The sequence below is a fragment of the Pithys albifrons genome, chromosome Z (assembly GCF_047495875.1).
Source record: "Pithys albifrons albifrons isolate INPA30051 chromosome Z, PitAlb_v1, whole genome shotgun sequence".
Taxonomy (NCBI): Eukaryota; Metazoa; Chordata; class Aves; order Passeriformes; family Thamnophilidae; genus Pithys; species Pithys albifrons.
In genome coordinates, this window is record NC_092497.1 from 49,612,026 (window position 1) to 49,633,173 (window position 21,148).

Genomic DNA, 21,148 nt, shown 5'->3' on the forward strand with positions numbered 1-21,148 from the left:
TCAGAGTGCCCAGAGGTGCAAGGAACTGATGAGACTTGATGGCACAATGAATGTGTAGTTCAGTAAATTTAATTGAGTGGCTGGAAATGGATCAGAAGCCCGGTACAGTTTATGGAAATATTTGGTGTGAACCCACTGGGGTTTGATCTGATCTGTAATTTTAAACACAGTTGTACTCCTGGCTTTCACATTTCCTTAGTTGGCAGACTGCTAAGCTTCTGTCATGAGGACACGACTTGTTTGTAACATATTTCAGCTTCCTCAACAGGCTTGTCTTTCTCAGATATTGTTCCTCAAGCCTTTAGAAGCAGTCCATAGACCCAACAACCCACCGATTCAGACTGAAAATACAGAAGCTAGTGCTGAGGGCAGTAGCATAACTATTCTATTTGTTGTCTGCCCCATACCATGAGCAAGGTATTCTTGGACCAGCTCATCCCATGGCTGGCATTAGAGAAGCACACTTTTTTCTTGTCCTGCTATGCCACTCTGAGGAAATAAACTCCTATTGCAGGATCTGGCCTGTCTAATCCATGTTAAACAGCTAGCAAAGGTGATACCAGCAGAAACACTAGCAGGGGCAGGTCATTACGTATTCATTCTGGAGGAAACCTGACTAAAAAAAACCCAATTATTGCTCAAACAGCAGAGCTAATAAAACAGATTTCTTAAAGAGCTGTGTCTCAAGTGCCTTCTGTCCATGGAGAGCTGTTGGTATGTAAAAAACTCACAATGCAACTTTTTTCTCCATAGGTCAGGAACAGCAGCTTTTCTTTCTGCTCTGTCTCTTACAAAACAGGATTTACTGTCTTTGAGGCTTCTCCCATCCATATGTACATATTTCCTCTGATCTGTTTATAATACACAGAGTACAAGTGACAAACCAAATGAAATAAAGCTGCTCAGTGACAGAAGAACCACCTGCAGACCGGATTCTTCCTTATCCTGGATCTCGTGTTCCAATTTGCAGCCATGCATTTATACTCTCTCATTGTTGTTGTGGAATCATTCTTTCCATAATGACACACAACAGCCCTTTCAACTTGAGCACCTCAGAATTAAGGGCTTTAACCATTTCCACCACACATAGAATTATTTCCCACCTCCCTGAATATACAGTACAGATCCAGCCCTTCCTACTGAACATGCTCTGCCTGCCTTTAATCCTCTCCATGCTAAAGCACTTCAGCATGCCCCAGATTACAAACCCGTAACACTGAGGCAGCTGTTTCTCCTAACAACTGTCTTCAGTTCAGCTGCTTTGTCCTCCTGACCACCATCACCTCAGAGGATCACAGAATCAATGAGGCTGGAAAATACCTCGAATATCAGCGATTCCAACCTATGACTGAACCACCACTGTGTTAATCAGACCATGGCACTCAGTCTTTCCTTAAGCGCCTCCATGGACAGTGACTCCACCACCTCCCCGGGCAGCCCATTCCAATGTGTAATCACCCTTTTTATGAAGAAATTCTTCCTAATGCCCAAGTGAAACCTCCTCTGGTTCAGCTCAAGACTATGTCCTCTTCTCCTGTCGCTGGTTGCCTGGGAGAAGAGATCAAACCCCACCTGGCTACAGCCTCCTTTGGGGCAGCTGTAGAGAGCGTTAAGATAGATCCCCCCGAGCCTGCTCCTCTCCGGGCCCAACTTCACCGCTTCCTGCTGGATCTGGTGCCTTCCACAATTTCACCCACTGGTTAGAACGGGCTGTTTCAAAACTCAGTCTAAGTTACACCGTTTCTAGAGACCACATTCCACTGCCTTGCGCTGTCAGAAAGTTTGAACCTAAAAGAACGCCATTTGTTTTCCCTCGCTCGTGTGGAAGCACCGCCAGCGTTTCCCTTCCCTGTCGAGGCGCGGCCGGTGGCGGCGCGGCCTCCGCGCCGCGCGGGGGCGCTGTGGAGCTGGGGCCGCTCTGTCGCCGCCTCTGTGGCGCTGCCGGGCCCGGAGGAGGCGGTGCAGCGATGGCGGCCGACGGCACTGCTGCGGTGGAGCTGCAGCCGGAGGGCAACGTGGAGGCTGGCGGCGGCGGCGAGCCGGAGGGCGGCTTCGGGCAGCTGCCGGAGGAGGAGGAGGACGGGCAGGACTCCGGCTACGTGCTTTACAGGTGCGGCTCGGTCCCCCGAGGCCGGGACGGACTCTGCGGACACGGGGTGGGGGACGTGGGGTGACGGAGCTGGGGCCGGAGCAGGGGGAGCTGGAGGCAGGCACAGAGACACCTCCCCGTAGACCAGGTTGCTCACAGCCTTGTCTAACCTGGCCTTGAACACTGACAGGGTTGGGGCAGCCACAACCTCCCCGGGCAACCTGTTCCTGTCTCACCACCTTCAAACAATTTCTTCCTAATATCTAACCTAAACTTCCCCTCTGTCAGTTTGTACCCATTACTTTTTGTCCTATCGCTACAGTTCTTGAAAAAGTCCCTCTCTAGCTTCTGTGTAGGCTCCCTTCAGATACTATGAGGTCTACACACAACCTTCTCTTCTCCAGGATTAACAGCCCACTCCTCTTAACCAACTTCGTGGCCATCCTCTGGACTTCCTCCAACAGTTCCATGTCCTTATGTTGGGGACACCTTTACCTATTCATATGCTGGTCTGTGTTGTAGACAACAATGTAGTGACAATAATAGTGACTGTTGGGTACAAGGGTGTAATGTATTGCTGGACATAGGGCTGTGTGTGTCATGGTTTAAGTAGCATTTTGTGCTTTTTCGAAGCATTGAAAAGACAAAAACATGTAATTACAGGGACAGGAAGGAATGGGCAGATATTGAACCTGTCCCACAAAATGATGGGCCAAATCCTGTTGTTCAAATCATCTACAGTGAAAAATGTAAGTCTTAAATATGTTTTGCACTGAAAACTTCTGCCCTCAGAGTTGTTAAAGCAAGACTTAATGTTTTGGATAACATTTTCTAAATTTGTGTTGTGGTGGTTGTGTGTGATGTTTTCACTCAGCATGTGTAAAGTTGAGTCTTCATGTCAGACTGGTTAATAGCCAAGATTCTTCTTTAAAATCTTATAGCTTAAGAGGTAATTCAGCAGACAGTGTGGTTCACAACATGAGGCATTTCCAGCCCTCAGGTGGAAGTGAGACATGAAGCTCTTGCATTCAGGAAAATAGTGTGAGTAGGCAGCATGGAACTTCTACAGGTTTTTTTATATTATTTAGATGGTGTATTTCTAACTTACTTTTGCAGTTTTCAGTGTGCCAATATCATGCAGAGGTTTCAGTCAAAAGTGCTGTCAGAGCAATATGTAGTTACTGTTTTAAAGAAGTGTATTTAAAGTACACAAAATAGGAAGCAACTTTAAAGGATTATTAACCTTATCCCCTGATCAGGCATTGTTTCATAGCCTTGGATAAGATGCTGTTATCTGTTTAGTTCGAGATGTCTATGATTACTTCCGGGCTGTTCTGCAGCGGGATGAGAGAAGCGAAAGAGCCTTCAAGCTGACAGCAGATGCCATTGAGTTAAATGCTGCAAACTACACAGTATGGTATGTAATAATCTTGGGATGATTTCTGAGGTCGTTAGATTGCCTACCTCTTATGTCTCTAGTATTTCATATGGTTCAATCAGGGCACGACTGCTTGAGTTTACACAGAGGAGTATGTAGATTTCCAGTGAGCTTCTGAAGAAAGCCTTTGTTCAGTATTTTCCGTGTCTCATTTTAATTCAGTGGTTTTCATTCATTTGGCTTTGAGGATATTATCAGTCAAGGTCAAGGTTACCCACAGAAAGGACTTTGCTGCTTAAAATTATATCACTTATCTGATAATGTGGCCTTGGCAAAATGCTGAAGTGGATTTCTGATATTCAGAGTAGGGCCTTTTAACTCACAAATGTTTATGAGTGCCTCTCATGCATCTTTGTTCCACTAACTTCCACAAAATCAGTAAGTTTACATTATTTTAAGCATAGAAGTCGTAGTTTCTGTGACAAAAAGGCCATAGTGTGGACAGACACGTTAATTTGAAACAGGATTGCTACAGTCTTAGATAACGTATTGTTGTAACCAATCATGCTCCAGTTCCCCACTGTTTGATAACTGAATACCCTTTAACAGAACTAGATATGTGGTTTAGGTCTTTGCACTATTTTTAGGTTTTTGCACTATTTTTAACTCAATATCTATTAGAAGAACTGTGAACAAAGGTGGTTCTATATTCTTCTCTGTGAATTTTAGGGAAATCTTGTTGCAGTGTTGAAATGCTTGACTTTTATACAGGCATTTCCGGAGAGTCCTCCTGCAGTCTTTGCGAAAAAATCTCCATGAGGAACTTAAGTATATTACAGCTATCATTGAAGATCAGCCAAAGAACTACCAAGTCTGGTAAAATCATGCATTCTTTTCACTTCTTTTGGTTTGTAAATTGTCCCTGAATTGTGACTGTTGATGCTAAAGGTTGTTAAGACTTGCATTCTGCAGCTGCTGCAGTGGCAATAGCATAGTAGTTAAATAGAGTTGCATTATGTCAAAGTTCTCTTCAGCTATTTGTCCTAGACATATGATCATAACATGCTAAACAGGCCTTGTTTTCTTGTTAATTTCAGTTTTTAAACTGTCAAAATAAGTCTGAAAGATAAAAAAGACTTATGAAAAGGCAAACAAAGGGACAAGTAGAAATTAATACTTTTTCTTTTATTGTGTCTTGGAGTTTGCCTGCCTGTTGTTGGGCTTTTTCCAAGTGAACGCAAATAGGTAAAACAGCAGCGTTGCTATTACCAGGGAAGTTATGTAGTACTAGGAAGTTTTATTCTGCTGAAGACTTTGGCCATGACTGTTAAAAGTGGAAATATATTACTTCAGGTATATGTTACTTGTCTAACATGAGGTGTTTGGCCAACGTGTAGATGTAGTTAGAACTTACTGTCATATAAGTAGGCATCATACATCTTTCAGAGCCAAGTGAAATATTTTGGTATGTTCAATTTGAAATATTGAACTAATGTTTTTTTTCCTAAGTAGTACAATAGCTATATGCTGCTTTTTACACAGACCACACATTCACAACAAATTTTCAGACTTCATTCCTCTTGTTGGTTAGGCATCACAGACGGGTGTTGGTGGAGTGGCTGCAGGATCCGTCCCAAGAGCTTGAGTTCATAGCTGACATTCTTAATCAAGATGCCAAAAATTACCATGCGTGGCAACACAGACAATGGGTTATTCAGGTATTGTATATCCGCAGAACTCTTGATTCTTTAAATAATGTGCTCAGGTTGTAGAGGTTTGGTTCTTAAATACAATCTGAATTGCATTAGGCACTTTGTTTCTTAAGGCTGAAGGGGGAAAAACAACTGCGTTTTTAATGTGTGGTAAAGGTTAGCTATAAACGTACCTTCTAGGAAGTGAGTTCAAAAAGTTGCAATGTTGTTAGCTTGCTGTAGTGTGTGCATTTAATAATGAGCTAACACTGTTTAATGCCACAAAATAGTATAGCATGTTCCTCCTGCACCCTTACTTATTTTCCTTCGAACTTTTTGTTGATTCGTTCAAGGTAAATCTGTGTCTGATGTTCAAACAACTTAGAAGCAAGGAGCATGCATTTAAAAGAAATAAAACCTTTTGATTGTGATGCTCTTTATTCCTTCCCTTTCCATAGGAGTTCAAATTATGGGAAAATGAACTGGACTATGTAGACCAGCTTTTGAGAGAAGATGTGAGAAACAACTCTGTTTGGAACCAGCGTCACTTTGTCATTTTCAACACCACTGGCTATGATGATCCAGCAGTCCTAGACAGAGAAGTCCGGTTAGTAATGCTATTCAGGCTCACATTAAGCATTCTCCATTACATTGAGCAAAGGGATACTTTGACGGTTCCCATAGGCTTGGGTTTCCTGTTTTGATACACTTTTGGGGCTCACTGTCATGGACAGCAGAACAAGTGTTAGACTGAAGCAAGTGCTACTTACCCTGGGCAAGCTATTCTCATAAATCTTGTTTTCCTGACCTACTCCTTATTGTGCAAACAAAACTTTTGGCGATCAACTACCAATAGTGGGAAAACCTGCAGAAAATCTGTGACACTGGAACCACGGAAGCTGTGACATTCATTAGTATCCTATCCCGAGAAAGCTTGGAAAGAGAAGCACTCTTTGAGCTGTATTAAATTACTGTTTCAGTAGTACAGTGGCCACAATGATTTAAATGTAAAGTGAATATAGATTGTAGGAAGAGGGGTTGCCTTTTGTGAGGAATTTGATGCAGCTGAAAAAAGAATGGAGCTTTCAGGGGTATGTGGTTGCCACAAAGACAATTACCTCTGTGAACTCTGTGAATTGGCCAGTTTTGAGCAAAATGAGCTCACTGTTTCTAAGTGTTATGTTTCTAACTGAAGACAAAGGGGGCTTCTAGACTTGTATTTTACTACTGATGGTGATAAGAGAAGGTTCTTTATATAGTTTTCATATCTCAGGCTGCTGATCAGGGTTGATAGTTACAAGAAGATACTTGTCTATAGTGAAGGAGCAATTAAAATAATGTACTGTAATTTTTTGGTGTTATTCTTCAGAAGAAAGACTGAATTTCTGAATAGATCCATTACTACATTGTTTGTAGAGGATCTCAGCCCTCACCACCTTTCATGGTTGTCTTTCTACTTCTCTTGCTGTTTATAACTATAGTGGGTTCACCCTAGCTAAATGCCAGGTACCCACTAAAGCTGCTCTCTCCCTCCCCTCTCAAACCAGACGGAAGAGAGAAAATAAAACGAAGGATTCATGAGTTGAGATAAGAGCTGGGAGAGATCACTTACTGATCACCATCATGGGCAAAATGGACTCAAAGTGGGGATGTTAATTAAATTCATTACTGACAGGATCAGAGCAAAAGATTCAGAAGTAACATAATCTTAAAAACACCTTCCCCCCACCCCTCCTTCCTTCCAAGTTCTACCCCCCAGCAGTGCAGAGAGATGGGGAATGAGGGTTGTGGTTGTTTCTGCCACTGTCAGGGAGAGAAATCCTTCACCTGCTTCCTGCGGGGTCCCTCCATGGGAGACAGTCCTTCATGAACCATTCTGGAGTGAGTCCATCCCACCAGGGACAGTTCTTCAGAAAACTTCTGTCACATGGGTCACTTCTCCATGGAGTGCAGTCCTTCACAAATGAGCTGGCGTTCCAGCATGGGCTCCTTTCTTAGTGGGCTGCAGGTCCCCAGCAGGACCCTGCTCCATCATTGGCATCCCATGGGATCACAGCCTCCTTCAGGCATCCACCTGCTCTGTTATGGGCTCCTCCATGGGTTGCAAGTGGTCCTCCATGGGTGCAGGGAGACCGCTGCTCCACCATGGTATTCACCACGGACTGCAGGGGAATCTCAGTTCTGGCACCAGGAAAACCTCGCTCTGCCTCCTTCTCTGCTGACCTTGGTGTCTACATTGTTGTTCACATGTTCTCACTCCGCTCTTCCTTTGCTGCAATTTTCAGTTGTGCAATAACTTTCTTTCCCTTCTTAAACATGTTATCACTAAGGTGTTACTATCATTCATAATTGTCTTGGCCTTGGCCAGAGACAGGAAGCCTGTCCTGTAGCTGGCTGGCAGTGGCTCCACCAGGTAATAGAGGAAGTTCTAGCATCTACTAAGAGAAGTCACCCCTGTCAGTCCCCCACTACCTGGCCACAGAAACCCAATACAATAAATTTCCTGCAGATTAATGGATCTGAACTATTTCCCTGACTTAGAGTTGGATATTACTTCTCCCCAGAGGTTAGATTGGACATCCTTCCTTGATCTGTTCAAGAGAAATGGATACCCTTTTAAGAACCAAACTGTCAAAGGTCTCAAATGTCATTATAGAACTGTAATTGGGTTGCTTGTTGCTTGATAAATGCAGCCTTTGTCATAGTGACTTAGGAATGTTAAAAAAGAGGATTGTAGGTGGGGGTTTTTGAGTGCTCCTGACAGAATCTTTTATAAGTATATGCAGTCTCTGAAAATCATTGGAAAGCCTGGTTATGCTGGGAGAGGGCCGAAGATAAAGTCTGTTTTGAGAAGGTGAAATGTGGCTTTATAACTGTATGGGAAGTGTCTTCTGTTTTACTTTAAGAGCAGTTGCCTCACTGATACTTTCAAAGAACTGCTGCAGAAGACTGTGTGAGCTGGAAGCTCAAGCTGTGCCTTTCTATGGGTTTGCTTGAGTGCAGCCTCATAAAAAAAGTTCTGCAAATAGGTACAGAACATACCACAGTCATAGTAACAAGGCTCACCCTGGTCTTCAGTTACTCCAGACATTTTTAGCCCCTTGCTGTTTCTGAGCAAGACACAAGTTATTTGTTGAGGAGAAGAGAGAGTATTACGTTTATATTTCTTTGTATTATGCTAATAATTTTGAGAACCAGGTAATTATTGTATAAAGTCCAGCAAATTGAACACTTCAGATTTTAAAGCAGTTTTTACAGTGTCTGCTTCTCCAAGACTTCTGGTGATTATATTGTGAGCCAAATTTGATCTATGAGCCAGGTGAGATGATCTTCAACAAGACTGAAGTATAGACTAGATAGATGTATTTGGAAGGCTCTGAGCACATTCAGGTAATGTCTTAACTGTATTGTTATTGGTTGCATTCATGACTGCTTACCTTTTCTTGCAGGTACACTCTTGAGATGATCAAAGCAGTGCCACATAATGAGAGTGCTTGGAACTATTTAAAAGGGTGAGATACATTTCTCTGTGAGGCAAAGAGAATATCTGTATAGGTGTTTCATACCTACTTCTTAATTGAAAAGAACTTGTTGCTGTTCATTCTAGTGCAGTGTGCTTAAACAAGCGGGCAAATACTGTCACAAGATGCTATTAAATTAACCTAATTTTTCTGTAACTTTCCACTAAGCTTCTGACCCTGTAGTTCTGGTGGGAGGACTGCAGGTATTTCTCATGTTTGAACTGAGCATGAACTATACTAGCTTACTACAACATTAAGTTGTACTAGTGCTTCATGGTGCTTACTTTCTGCCTTGTATTTGCAACCTGATTTCAAAACTGATCTCAAAGGCGTCGTAACAAAAATGCGGTTATTTACACCAGATTTCCTACCATTGTATGTTAAGCCTATTAACCTCTGTTCTAGGATTCTGCAGGATCGTGGTCTTTCTAAGTATCCAAATCTGTTAGAGGAACTGTTGAGTTTACAGCCCAGTCACAGTTCACCCTATCTGATTGCCTTTCTTGTGGACATATATGAAGATATGCTTGAAAACCAGTGTGATAACAAGGAAGAAACACTGAACAAGGCATTGGAGGTATGTTTTGACATCTTGGTTTTGCTTCTCAAGGATGCCTTCAATTGCTCTCTGGTTTTATAGCCTGACAAAATGGGGTTGATTTTCATAAATAGAATGGGCTACTTGTTAATCTCAAGTGGTCTATGAAGAGTTGAACACAAAAGCCAGACAATCACAAGGGTCTCATGAATTTAAATACAAATAATAACTCACCAGTTACAAAACCACTGTAAGTTTTCTTCAGCTGGTAGTAAAGGAAGGTTTCTAATACTGCCTGCACACGGAAGACGTTTGAACAATCGAAGAGTTTCCACAGTTAACTTTGTAGCATGAACTCACTCTCTTCTCTATAGGTTAGTGACTTTTTCTCAGAATATCTGTATCAAACAATTCAAGGTCCTTTTGTTCTTCTTAGCTTTTTCCAAGAAAGCTGGCACAATTAGCTTTTAGACAGCAGTCCCTCGGGACATCAGTAAAAAATGTCAGGCACCATTTTCTAAAGACAATAAATTACTTCTAGCAGTGTTGTGTGTCTCCCAGTGCTTCAGATTTGGGTATTCCTTGGTGCAGTTTGTAATGTAGTTTTTACCACACTTTCCATTCACTGTGAGACAGACTAGAGCTTGATGTAATTAGAGCTGCAGTTTTGCCTTGTGTTTTTGTGTTCCAGCATCATTCTTTCCGAAAATTTTTCTTCCATTGTGTTCCAGGACCAGATTATAAGTGCAGTTGTGCCTTCCTTATGATTCATGTCCCCTTTATATTATTTCTCTGAATTTGACTTCTTCCTCTCTTTAGACATTCAAGCTCCTGTAATTTCTCTAGTCCATTTCACTGAGTAAGCCAATATCATCTGTATAATGAAATGAAATTTACTAGAATATTTTTAGACAGTATTCATACCATGTAAAGTTTACACAGCCTGTCCTGTGAGTAGAATTGAATTCTGCTGTACCTCCCTGCTTAACCAAACCAAAATAAAAAAAAACCCCAACATACAGAATATCTGTATAGCACCGACTCTTAACTTACCGTGAGAGATGGTTACTGACTTGCGTGGAGAACCCTTTTAGGACAGTCTGCCGAGAAAAAACAGAAACAAAATTGCTCCTGTCAGTCCACTGTGAGTACTGAAGATTCAAGGGCAGGATGATGCTCCAGTGTTTGGAATGAAGTGGTTTACAGCCTGCTGGATCACTAAAAGACAGTCAAGGTTCTCAGGAAGTATACGGTGGTATACTGCATGCTGAATAGTCTGGGGTGGATGATGAGTGGTAGGCATGAAGAGGAATCACTAGAAATCTGTTTAAACTGAAATGAAACTGGAGGGATTTTTCTGCAGTGTGACTGGTTGACTACTAATTGGAGTTGTAATCTATTTAATGTTGTTGGATAGTTGCAAAACCAGTGAATAAAACAAATATTCTTGCTGAGAAAGGTGTTTCTAATACTCTCTGAAACATAGATTGAGTGTGTTTTATAAAGATAATTAAGGATTCCATAAGCATGACACTCAAATATCTCTATTTTTCTTTTGTAGTTGTGTGAAGTTCTGGCTAAAGAAAAAGACACGATTCGAAAGGAATACTGGAGATACATAGGAAAGTCCCTTAAGAGCAAGCACAGTTCAGGCACTGAACAGAGCAGCACATTGATGGATAAACAGCAGTAACTGAATATGAAGAAAACAGTGTTAAGCTCTTAAGCCATTCTAAAGCAATATTAAGTAGAGTCATCAGCTAGTTTAAAATCCACTATAGTGTTCCTCTGGTGGGAGGTATTGCAATGAAAGAGGAGAGCAGAGTGCTGTATAGTCCTGGGTCGCTGCTGCTTCTGGTGAGAGCTCTAGGTGCAGTCAACAATCACAGAATATGCTGAATTGGAAGGGACCCACAAGGATTATGAAGTCCAGCCCTTAGCCCTGCACAGTACTATCCCCAGGAGTCACACCATATCCCTGAAAGTATTTAAACACTTACTGGACGCTTTCAGGCTTCGTCCTGTGACCACTTCCCTGGGGAGCCTGTTGCAGTGACCAGCCACCCTGTGGATAAAGAACCTTTTTCTAGTATTCAACCTAAACCTCCCCTGACACAACTTCAGGCCATTCCCTTGAGTCCTGTCACTGGTCACCATAGGGAAGAGATCAGTGTCTGCCCCTCCACTTCCCCTCACAACGAAGTTGTAAGTGCAATGAGGTCTCCCCTCAGTCTCCTCCAGGCTGAACTGACCAAATGACTTCAGCCATTTCTTGTATGGCTTCTCCTCCAGGGCCCTTCACTGTCTTTGTTGACCTCCTTTTGGCACTCTTCAGTAGCTTAATATCTTTCTTCTGTCATGGTGCCCAAACTGCACACAATGTTCAAGGTGAGGCCGCCCCAGAGAAGAGCAGAGCAGGAAAATTCACTCCCTTGGCCAGCGATGGCGTCAGCCAGCTCTTCAAGGTTTTTTGGACAAATCCCATCAAGCCTCACAGACTTGCAGGGATTCAGCTAGAGCAGCAGATCCTGCACAGTTTCAGGGTTAACTGGCAGTTGATCATTCATTCTCACAGTGATGGTCCTCCAGTGCAGGGCACTGAGACCCCCTTGCTCCATCATCCATGTTGAAGACAGAGGCAAAGAAAACATTAAACACCTCTGCCTTGTCTCTGTCCCTCTTTGTGAGGTGACCATCCTCAATCAGTAATGGGCCAATGATATTTCTATACTGCCTATTGCCATTAACGTGTTTGAAAAAACTCCTTTTATTGTCCCCCCACATTTCTGGCCACCTTCAACTCCAGTTGAGCTGCATGAATTTTCTCGCTCCACCAGTAAGCAGCATCTCTGAATGGTTCCCATGTCAGTTGACCTTTTTTCCACTGGGCATACACCTTCCTTCTTTGCATTATTTCCAAGAGAAGAGCCCTGCTTGACTTCCAACATTTGGGAATTCCCTGCTCCTGTGCCCTTAGGAGGTGATGTTTGAAAAGTGACCGGCACTGATGGACCCCAGCATCCGCAAAAACATTTGCCAACAGAATCTTACTAATTCCCTGAGCAGCCTGAGTTTTGCTCTCTGCATGTCCAGAGCTGAGGTTTTTCTGGCACTTTTCTTCCTATCAACAGAGATTTTAAACTGATCATTTTGTGGTTGCTGTGACCAAGAGGCCACCACAAGATCGACTCTTGACAAGAAGCAGATCAAGGAGGGCGTCTTTCCAAGTCAGCTCCTTTAGGACCTATTCCATAAAATTGTCAAGTTTGGGGGGGAATTTTCTGGTCTGGGTTGTATTAAGACTTAATTATTGAAATGTATCAAGTAAAGGTTTTAGTTCTTAACCAAAAATACATAAAACTATACCTACTATTTTGGCAGTACTCAGTGAAAGGCTGGACTTGATACTAGAGGTTTTCTCCAACGTAAATTCTGTGGTTCTGTGAAGCACTAAATCTGAAGTCCTGGCTTACCCACTTGTGGTTCCTAACACTGTCTCATCACATGCAGTACTGACTGCAGTTAACTCAGCTGTAGTGGATATAAAGTAACCTGGTTAGTGCAAGCAGGTACTGCAGTTGTTGCGCTATATGGCAGCAGCTGTGCAGCAATTGTCAGCGTGTACTATTACATACAACTAACATCAAGTGTAATTTTATAATAAAAATAGATAAAGTGTATGTCTCAATTTTTTTAGTGTATTTCTTTTGGGGCTTATTTTTGCATAGTTCTCAGATGCTAATAGGGATAAAAGACCCCCTTTTGCAGATACTGAATTCTGTCGCATTGAGGTGTCTTTTGCACTGGAGTAATCTTAACCCAGAAACTTCCAGTACACTTAACTACTCAGTGGAGCCTTGGATTCTTATCTGCACAGTCAGAAAAAATCCTTTGAGGATCCTAGATGATCTGCTTAGTTTTTTTCTTGGAATTCTCTTCAGACCACTGAAAATCTGATCTTTTAATTTTTTATTCACCATTTGTAACCAGATCAAACTGAAGTCATGAGTCAAGAGGTGAACTGGTTATGTTAATGTATCTTCTCTGAACAGGAAGGGAAAGAATGGCTTTATTTGGGATCTATTTCTGTTAGATGTCTTAACCTTGTTTCTCCTTTTCCTATCTTTTCCATGCATTATTTAGCCAAGGAGTACTTTTCCTCCCCTTTATGAAAGACAGAAGGCACCTGCAGTACAGAACTGCAAATAATGTGTATGCCTGCACCAGAAAACTGCATCTCCTCTGTTTTCAGTCAATGGCTATTGTAAACTGTGTTTTTATAGAGTGTTTGTCTGATACGAAACATTTCACTGGAAAATATCATAAGGAGAACAAACAAAAGCTTGTATTTATTCCATAACATAATCAGTCTTTATGATACTAATCATTAAAAGCTGCTGTGGTAATTAAACAGTAGTGGAGATTATTTTTTTAACACTTAAAATACATTAATTCTGTGCATTCTCTGCATGCCTTTTTTTTTTGTGATTAGCATGTTTGAAGTTCATTTAACACATCTGAAACTACAGCATAGAAAAAAACGCGTATGTTTCTACCCATAGGAGTTGTTCCTAATTGAAACTGTACTAAATACACAGAGTACTGAATGACTGAATGTTCAAGGTCTTCAGGACAAAGTAACATGTTTGCCACTACCAGTCAAGAAAGCTCAGAGGTACAGCAGTCAAACGCAATCCTTAAAATAAACATCCTCAATGAAGAGGGAACAGTTATTCCTCTGCGTATGGTGTTCCTGTATCATTCACAATCAAAATTCAGAGGACTCTGGGAATAAAGCAGAGTATTTTTTATAGATACTAGAATGAATTTCAGCAAGAATTCCCAAGGTAAGACTGATGAACAGTGTCCACTGGGACAGTGTATTTTGGGATGGGAACTCTTAGTCACTTGTGGTCTGAGGAAAAACCCTTGGATTTAGCCCTACAGTTGTCCATGGCAAGAACAGTGGGAGTCCTCTAACAAGTGGAGTGTGGTTAACTTATGGTCTTATTCCGGCAAATGATGTCCAGAAGTAATTAGTAAAGAGCTGTCTACTGACAAAGTTAGTAGGTTTTCATACTTGTTAGGCAGCATGGTGGTACTTGCAAAGATAATGCCTGGTCCAGGTTTACCAATGAAGAAATAATCAGATAACAGAAAAATATACAGTGTCTTATGTAGAACATACTCTTAAAGGAAAAAACATGTGTCACATAATAAAAATGTGTAACCAAACAAGTCATGCAAATCCTAAGAAAAAACATGCTGGAGACTGGAGTTCAGCTTAAAAACAAACACCAGCAACAAAACAAAAAATAAAGTTAGGTTTTAGTAGAAATGTTCCATTTTTTTTCTTTCAAATGTTTATTGTCATTTGGATTGCAAGGAAGCTCTCAAATTCTCTTGCAAAGGCACCTCCATTCTGTGGTGTCAGTCATACACAGAAATACTGAGCTGTGAGAGCTGGAAAAACGATGGCTACCCAGCCAGGTTGCAAGTGCAGCTACCAAACCTTTCATTTTAATGTGTCTGAGAAAAAAATTCTTTCTTGTGGAAGAAGGGGCTTGACAAATACTTGAGTTGTAGAGAGTAGGGTCTTGGTGTAGGACTTTTAGATGACTTTAACCTGTAGGCATTGATACTGACTACCTTTGATCAGGGTAAACAACACAGTGATTTGTCCTAATGGGTTCTTCTGTACAAGTAAACTCTTGTTACCGTAGTGTGCAGTGTACCATTTTATTACTGAAGAGCTATGCCTAAAATAAATCTATTGGTAACTGAAACAGTTGGTGGATGATGGAGCATATTAAATATATTATTGAATATAAACTACATGAAATCATATCCTATTGCCTGCATTCATCAGAGGCTGATGTTTTTGCCTTGGTCTAGCTCCATCTGTCTAGCTATAATTGACTTCCACCTCACTGCCTTTTCAATTTGTTTGACAAAACAGTGTGCAAGTCCTTCGTAAGCTGTTCAGTATGAAACCACCTCAGCTATCACAAAGCACTTCTATCAGTTGCTGTCTGGTTGTGCTGGTGCAGATTAGGAACATGCCATTCAGCTGGACTCCTGTAGAGCCATTCTCCAGCAGGGAAGCAGGTAGGTTTGTAATCACTCTCACCATGCAAAACCCTTCTGCCAGGTGCCAGCAGCCAATTCATACAGTGCTGTGGAAATGATGGGTGACAAGTCAACCAAATCCAAGGGTGCACGCACTTATTTAGGTTTCTGTAAGTACTTTCCATGAAGAGCTAGTAAGAGATTCACCAAATTTAGCTATGGACTCCACCATGGGGTCCCTAGATTCCTACCTCAGCAGTCATACGAAAACTCCTTGGGGTTAGAACTCCACTCCACGAGATGCATCACCCATCACTGTCCCTGAAAAAGCTCTGAGATACAAGCCTACCTAAGATTTTAGCCTTGGAGAATTAAAAGCGTTGCTGTACTCTGCTGCTGCAGCTCTGCTGTCGCCCAACAGGAAAGGTGGACACCGGCCGCTAGATGACGGTGTGACACACACCCTCAACCCCAACCCTCTAGTGCGCAGGTAAGCAGGTGTCACCTCCTCTCTGGGCAATATCGCTAATTTTTCACATTCTCATTAAACATGCAAAAGAAGCTGTTTGGTAATTCAATACATAGCACCACATAGACATTGAGCACAAGTGTTATGTCAGGGAAGGGGCTAAATGGTCATCTTCATGTTGATGTTAATTGGAGAGAAATTTTTTGTTAACTGAAGTGATGTTCTCTGACACTGGACACTTTGTACCAGATTCGGACTCTGTATAATCCCAGTGTTCTAAAAATAGCTCCTCTGCTCAGAACTTGGGCGTTTTGGTGTATTTACACCTTTTGGAGACATGCCTCCAGTCAGAAAGCTACACACATTTGCCTTCACAGGCTGGGAAGATTTCATCCCCTAAAGCCAGCCATATTATGATAAATTTCTGTGGTCCCTCTGTAATGAAGTGCTGGCCATTGATGGCTGTTTCTGGGAATACAGGCTGAAGGACAAAAGGACCTACGCCTGCTTCTTGGAAATCAAGGGAGCTGTTGGTTCCTAACTGGGGAAATTGAGCATGCTGTTTGTTACAGGTTTGAAAGCATTTTCCTCACTGTGGTGAACAGGACACAGGACTTTGTTAAGGAAGGTTGAAGCAAGGCCTCTCTTCCTCATCTGCGAGTTTGTTGAAACTGAGCCTTATGGGTTGTTACCAGGGATTTTATGTAAATGAAGAGATGTCATCTGTGACTTTAGCCAAGCCATCTTGAGCACCCTGAGTGACTCAGGTACAGCTGCTTGCTATGTATGTGTGCCCTGTGCTTCCCAAGTGTATAATGCTAACAGTCCAAGTGCATGGTCAGTGTGGAGGGTTCCTGAGCACTTTTCCAGCACACTGCTACCAGTTGAGTGATATCACCAGTGATTTTGCTAATTTACTTCAAGTCTAGCCTGTAAAGATCCTGAGTTCAGCTGAAGACCACAATGAAAGTAGAGACTGTAGAGTATTTTACGTGGACAAGTGAAAACCAGAAACGTCTGTTTTTAATAACACATTTTTAAATGATCATTCTTTAACTGAAAGATTTAAAACTTGTGAGAATAGAAAACTGCTTGGCTTCTAATATTCAGAGGGAAAATATATGAGAATATTTGTTTTAGGCAAGATCTAGTTTAGTGCTAGAAAGGCGGTCTAGACAAGCCCCAAAAAGCTGAATGAGATCTGCTTGTCATTAGCAGTGTCCCAGGCATAGCTAGATCTCTCCAGGAGCTGAACTTTTCTCCTCTGTCATTGCAGAAAGAAGGGGAATATGAAGGATGACTAGGAAGGGGCAAGTCAAAATCATTACTCATGCATCACTAACAACATCTAAAGCTGTTACAGCAAATGATTTAGGATAGGTGCCTACTGCAGAACCAGAGACACCTAGCACACACAGCAGTTCTGTGCATTAGCAGTAAGAGCAGTGCCTTCCTTCCAGGTTAGCCTGTACTGATTTTCTCATTTCTTTTTTTAATTGCTAATACATTGGCAGATCTGTGCTTGTCTGAGCTATGCAGGCTAAAATTTATAGGGAGAGAAGAGGAAGAGAAAGATGAAATATAACCCATTTTACTGCAGGATTGCTACTCTGCCATGGCCAAGACATGACCCACATAACCTGGGCTTTGTATCCCATGATGCCACCTTTCAGCTGTCACTTAAGAGTATGAGCTTTCTACAGCAGAAATTACATATACTCATAGTTTGAAAACACCTAGTGTACACAGAGATGCCCCCTCACACCAACAAGTGTTAGCAGTCTCTTTGATACTGTAGGAGATTCACCTGCTTTCTGTTCTCAGCACCATGCATGTATAGCAGACACAAGCAGTGCAGGACAACACTTAACAATGTTTTGTCATGCTGCATTCAGCCTGGGTGGTGCTGGAGTTGATGAGATTTTGCAGTCAGTTCTGGAGGGTCCTTTTGCTCACAAGGGTCCTCACGGAAAAGGCCCCCTGCAACCCACCCCAAAGTCTTAGGGCAGTTGTGGAGACTGACATTGTATCACCTCATCATAGCATCCCATCCATCATATGATCACAGCAGGAGAGCCGAGAAGCCTGGGTATAAAGTGGCAAGTGGCTTGAATTTTCACAGAAATAGAGGTGTACAGATCCAGAGATTAAACACTATGTTCTACAAAAAGCAAGTTGTCTCCTGTATGTCAGCATCCACTGTAAGAACAGGCACAGAGTACCACTCAAAAAGGTCAGATAGGATCACTCAGTGATTTGAATTGATTTGAATTCTTTATGAATAAATACTGCTGTTGTTTTGAAAGAGGGAAAGAAAAGCAAAGAAGGAAAGGGCAGAAAAAACCCCACAGGGTAATAAAAACTTAGCTCATAGCCTGAACCAGTATTGCAGCATAACTCTGAGAAACATGTGCATAAAATATACCTGGACAGCACAGGAGTGTTTATGGTGATGAGCAGATAATGTTGTAATTGCTTCCTCCTGTTCACAGGAGGAAAAAAGGGCTTTGTAAGAACACAGGATACATCCCTGATACCTCCTCCTGGCTGGAACAATGCTTGGGACACTGTGTTTCTGATTCATTCACAAGGACTGGAGTCTAAACAGTAACATTTGTGGTGGTTATCAAGTAGAGGATTATCATTTGGTTCAGTGCCTATCTCCAAAGGAACAGTAAAAATAATTTCAAGATAAGACAAAATCTCTTTTCTTTGTCCTCTTCTAACAGAGAGCAGAGCTGGAATTTGGAGAATTTTTAAAAGCTGTTTCTAGTTCTTAGTATGCTGTGACTTTAGGTCCTGTACGAACAGTGTGCCTACTGGAATCATGCCATTACAAGGGTATGTGGTCAGTTTGGAATATTTTTCAAGAGGACAGAAAGATTAGATGAATTTTCAGTGTTTGTTTCAGCTCAGGTTCTTCATAAAGTTTTGGCCAGAAAAGCAGGAGAGAAAGAGTTAGTTGGGGCATTTTTGCTTTGTATCAGCATCTGCTATTTTAACGAACATAAAAAAACAATTGCTAAGAAGTATGAAAGCTGTCAGAAGACCTCTGCATGCAGACTCCAAAATGGAGTGATCTCGAAAAGTGAGGAGATAAACCTAAATCAGACAGTTCCTGATTTTGCCAAAGTCCACATGTATTTGCTGATAGTAGGAAAAGAGCAGCAATATATTAGAATTTTGTGCAATGTCTGCATGCATATGTCTGATTATGTACAAGAAGCAATCAGCTTAAACACTTTTCACCATCTCTCTGACTTCCAAAAGGGTTCTAGAAACATTCAAAATCTGTTATAGTGGCCTGAGAGTGGCAGTAATTTCACGGTATGTGCAGGTGACAGTGAGGATGCCATTGCTCAGGAAAGATGGCAGATGTGACTCTTTATACCTAGACTGCATGTCTAAAAAAATGGAACACTCTGCAACTGCTGGCTGCCAATGAAGCATGGCTATAGCAGCCTGGCATTTCCATTGCCTATCCTCGTGGTATCCAGCAATCAGAAGGAGTACTTTTAATAAAAATTTAAACTGATGATGAGCATTGTATAGCATATTTAGTTGATCTAAGCTCAATTTAGCTCCAAAGCCAAATTCAGTTATCACAGAGCAGGGTGGCAGAGGCAGTGGTGGGGTGTGGGGGGGAATCTGCTAAAAATGCTAGTGCACTCTCATCTGGTGAAACGCTTGTACTCCACTGCAAAAGCTCCAAATGAGAGCCACTAAGAAAATCCATCTGATGCTCCTGATTCCTACAATTTCACTTGTGCTGTTCCTCAGTGTGTTGGTCACTTCAAGGTGGATTGCAAGATGCCATAAGCAGGACTAGAAACATGAAAGGATTCAGTTCACAAGAAGTATTTATAATTTCCTATCCAGCATCCAGCCACAGGAATCCCAGAGTGTTTATGCTTTCCGATCCATTATCATGGCAAAACAGGCATCCTTGTGGCAGAAATCAAAGCAAAGCAGAAGGTAAGAAGTTAAGTTCATTCAAGCCTTTCCTTATAAATTAGAAAGCAGCAAGAGTAACTTTCTCTGTTTGATTTTAAAAGCTTTATTTACCTATCATGCTGAACACAGCCAAAAAGCAGCTCTGTATCATGTTGAACCACTACCGAACAAGAGGAGGCAGAAAAACAGCAGTTACAAAAGAAAGTGTAATGGGAGGCCCTGACATGTACTAGTGTACAAATTTAATATCTGAGTGTATGCATCACAGTTGCTGGTGACCAGGTTGATCTAAGCAGCTGATATATGTATGTTTTATGCCACTGTGGTAACAGCATATCTTACTTCTAAGTGTGGAGCTGAACCACCAAACTGGCAAGGAGCTAGTATTGCACATACTGGGGTGCCCAGTGTTGGTCATGACAAGATGAAGCAAAGTGAAGCAGAGATTATTTCCTCAAACAGATGAAGCCTTGTAGGATATCACTGAAACAAATTAAAACCACAATTTCAGTGGGTTTTCAGTAGCCCACAAGAGGGTGAAAGATTTCAAGGACATTAATAGACTATCTCTTTGTAATGTAAGTTTTAACACTCCAAAGTTCTGTTCTAGGATGTCTTTGTTCAGTTTAGTATGGTCTTCTCCTGCTCTGTTCCAGACACTGGCCCTTTTTACAGTGGCAGAAAGAAGAACCACATAAGTCCACGCAACCATCTCTTCCCTATTTCAGGAATGTTATCACTTCCAGGCACAAATTTTGCCTTATAATTATTTCATATTGGAAGGATTCACTACTTTTTGTTTATCACTGTGGCTTATTCAATGGCCTAACTAGTTGTGAGATCTGGGTCTCTAACCCCTTGCCTGGCTCTGACCTTGAAGGACTTTGAGTAAACAAATTTTTGCTTTTCAGCTTGCATTTATCAGGAAAATACTAATGTTGATTTTTTTTTTCATTGTGGCTTTATAGGAAGTATCACTGTAGTGGTTTAAACTGGCAGGAGAAATGAACCCAGCTCAAGAGAGATCATAAATCAGAGTTACAATTTAATAAAAAGATTAGAATAAATTCAATGACACAAAGAGAAATTGGTTTTAACACACAAACCCCAGAAAAATAACCCAGCTCTCCCTTGGGGCACAAAGAGAATGATGTTCACTGGCCCCTGTGCTGAGCCCCCTGCAGTTCCCCTGAGGCCAAAGTAAAAGAAAGGGAATAAACCTGTTGGTGCAGATGATGGTGACAGTCTGATTGAGAGTGGTGGACACAGTCCTGTTGAGGTTCTAGTCCTCCTCTGGATCCAACGAGTGGTCCCAGAGGTCTCCAAACCCCAAGATTATATACCCTCAGGTTCCGGTGGGAACGCCCACTACCTCCCCCAGGGTAGTGAGTTCCACAATGGGCAATCTAACTCTGTGAGTCATGGGGTATTTTTTGAAT

At 41.8% G+C, this 21,148-nt stretch overlaps 1 protein-coding gene across 1 annotated transcript; it reads left to right on the forward strand.

Annotated features, from left to right (window-relative positions):
* Positions 1-1,941: 1,941 nt before the first annotated feature.
* On the forward strand, positions 1,942-12,897 carry LOC139684761 (protein farnesyltransferase/geranylgeranyltransferase type-1 subunit alpha-like). The gene is made up of 9 exons (XM_071581013.1): positions 1,942-2,110; positions 2,753-2,838; positions 3,392-3,506; positions 4,239-4,343; positions 5,059-5,185; positions 5,617-5,765; positions 8,608-8,670; positions 9,085-9,256; positions 10,779-12,897. Exons 1-9 carry the CDS (start codon positions 1,968-1,970, stop codon positions 10,908-10,910), a joined length of 1,092 nt encoding a protein of 363 aa, XP_071437114.1. The 5' UTR covers positions 1,942-1,967; the 3' UTR covers positions 10,911-12,897.
* Positions 12,898-21,148: the final 8,251 nt, after the last annotated feature.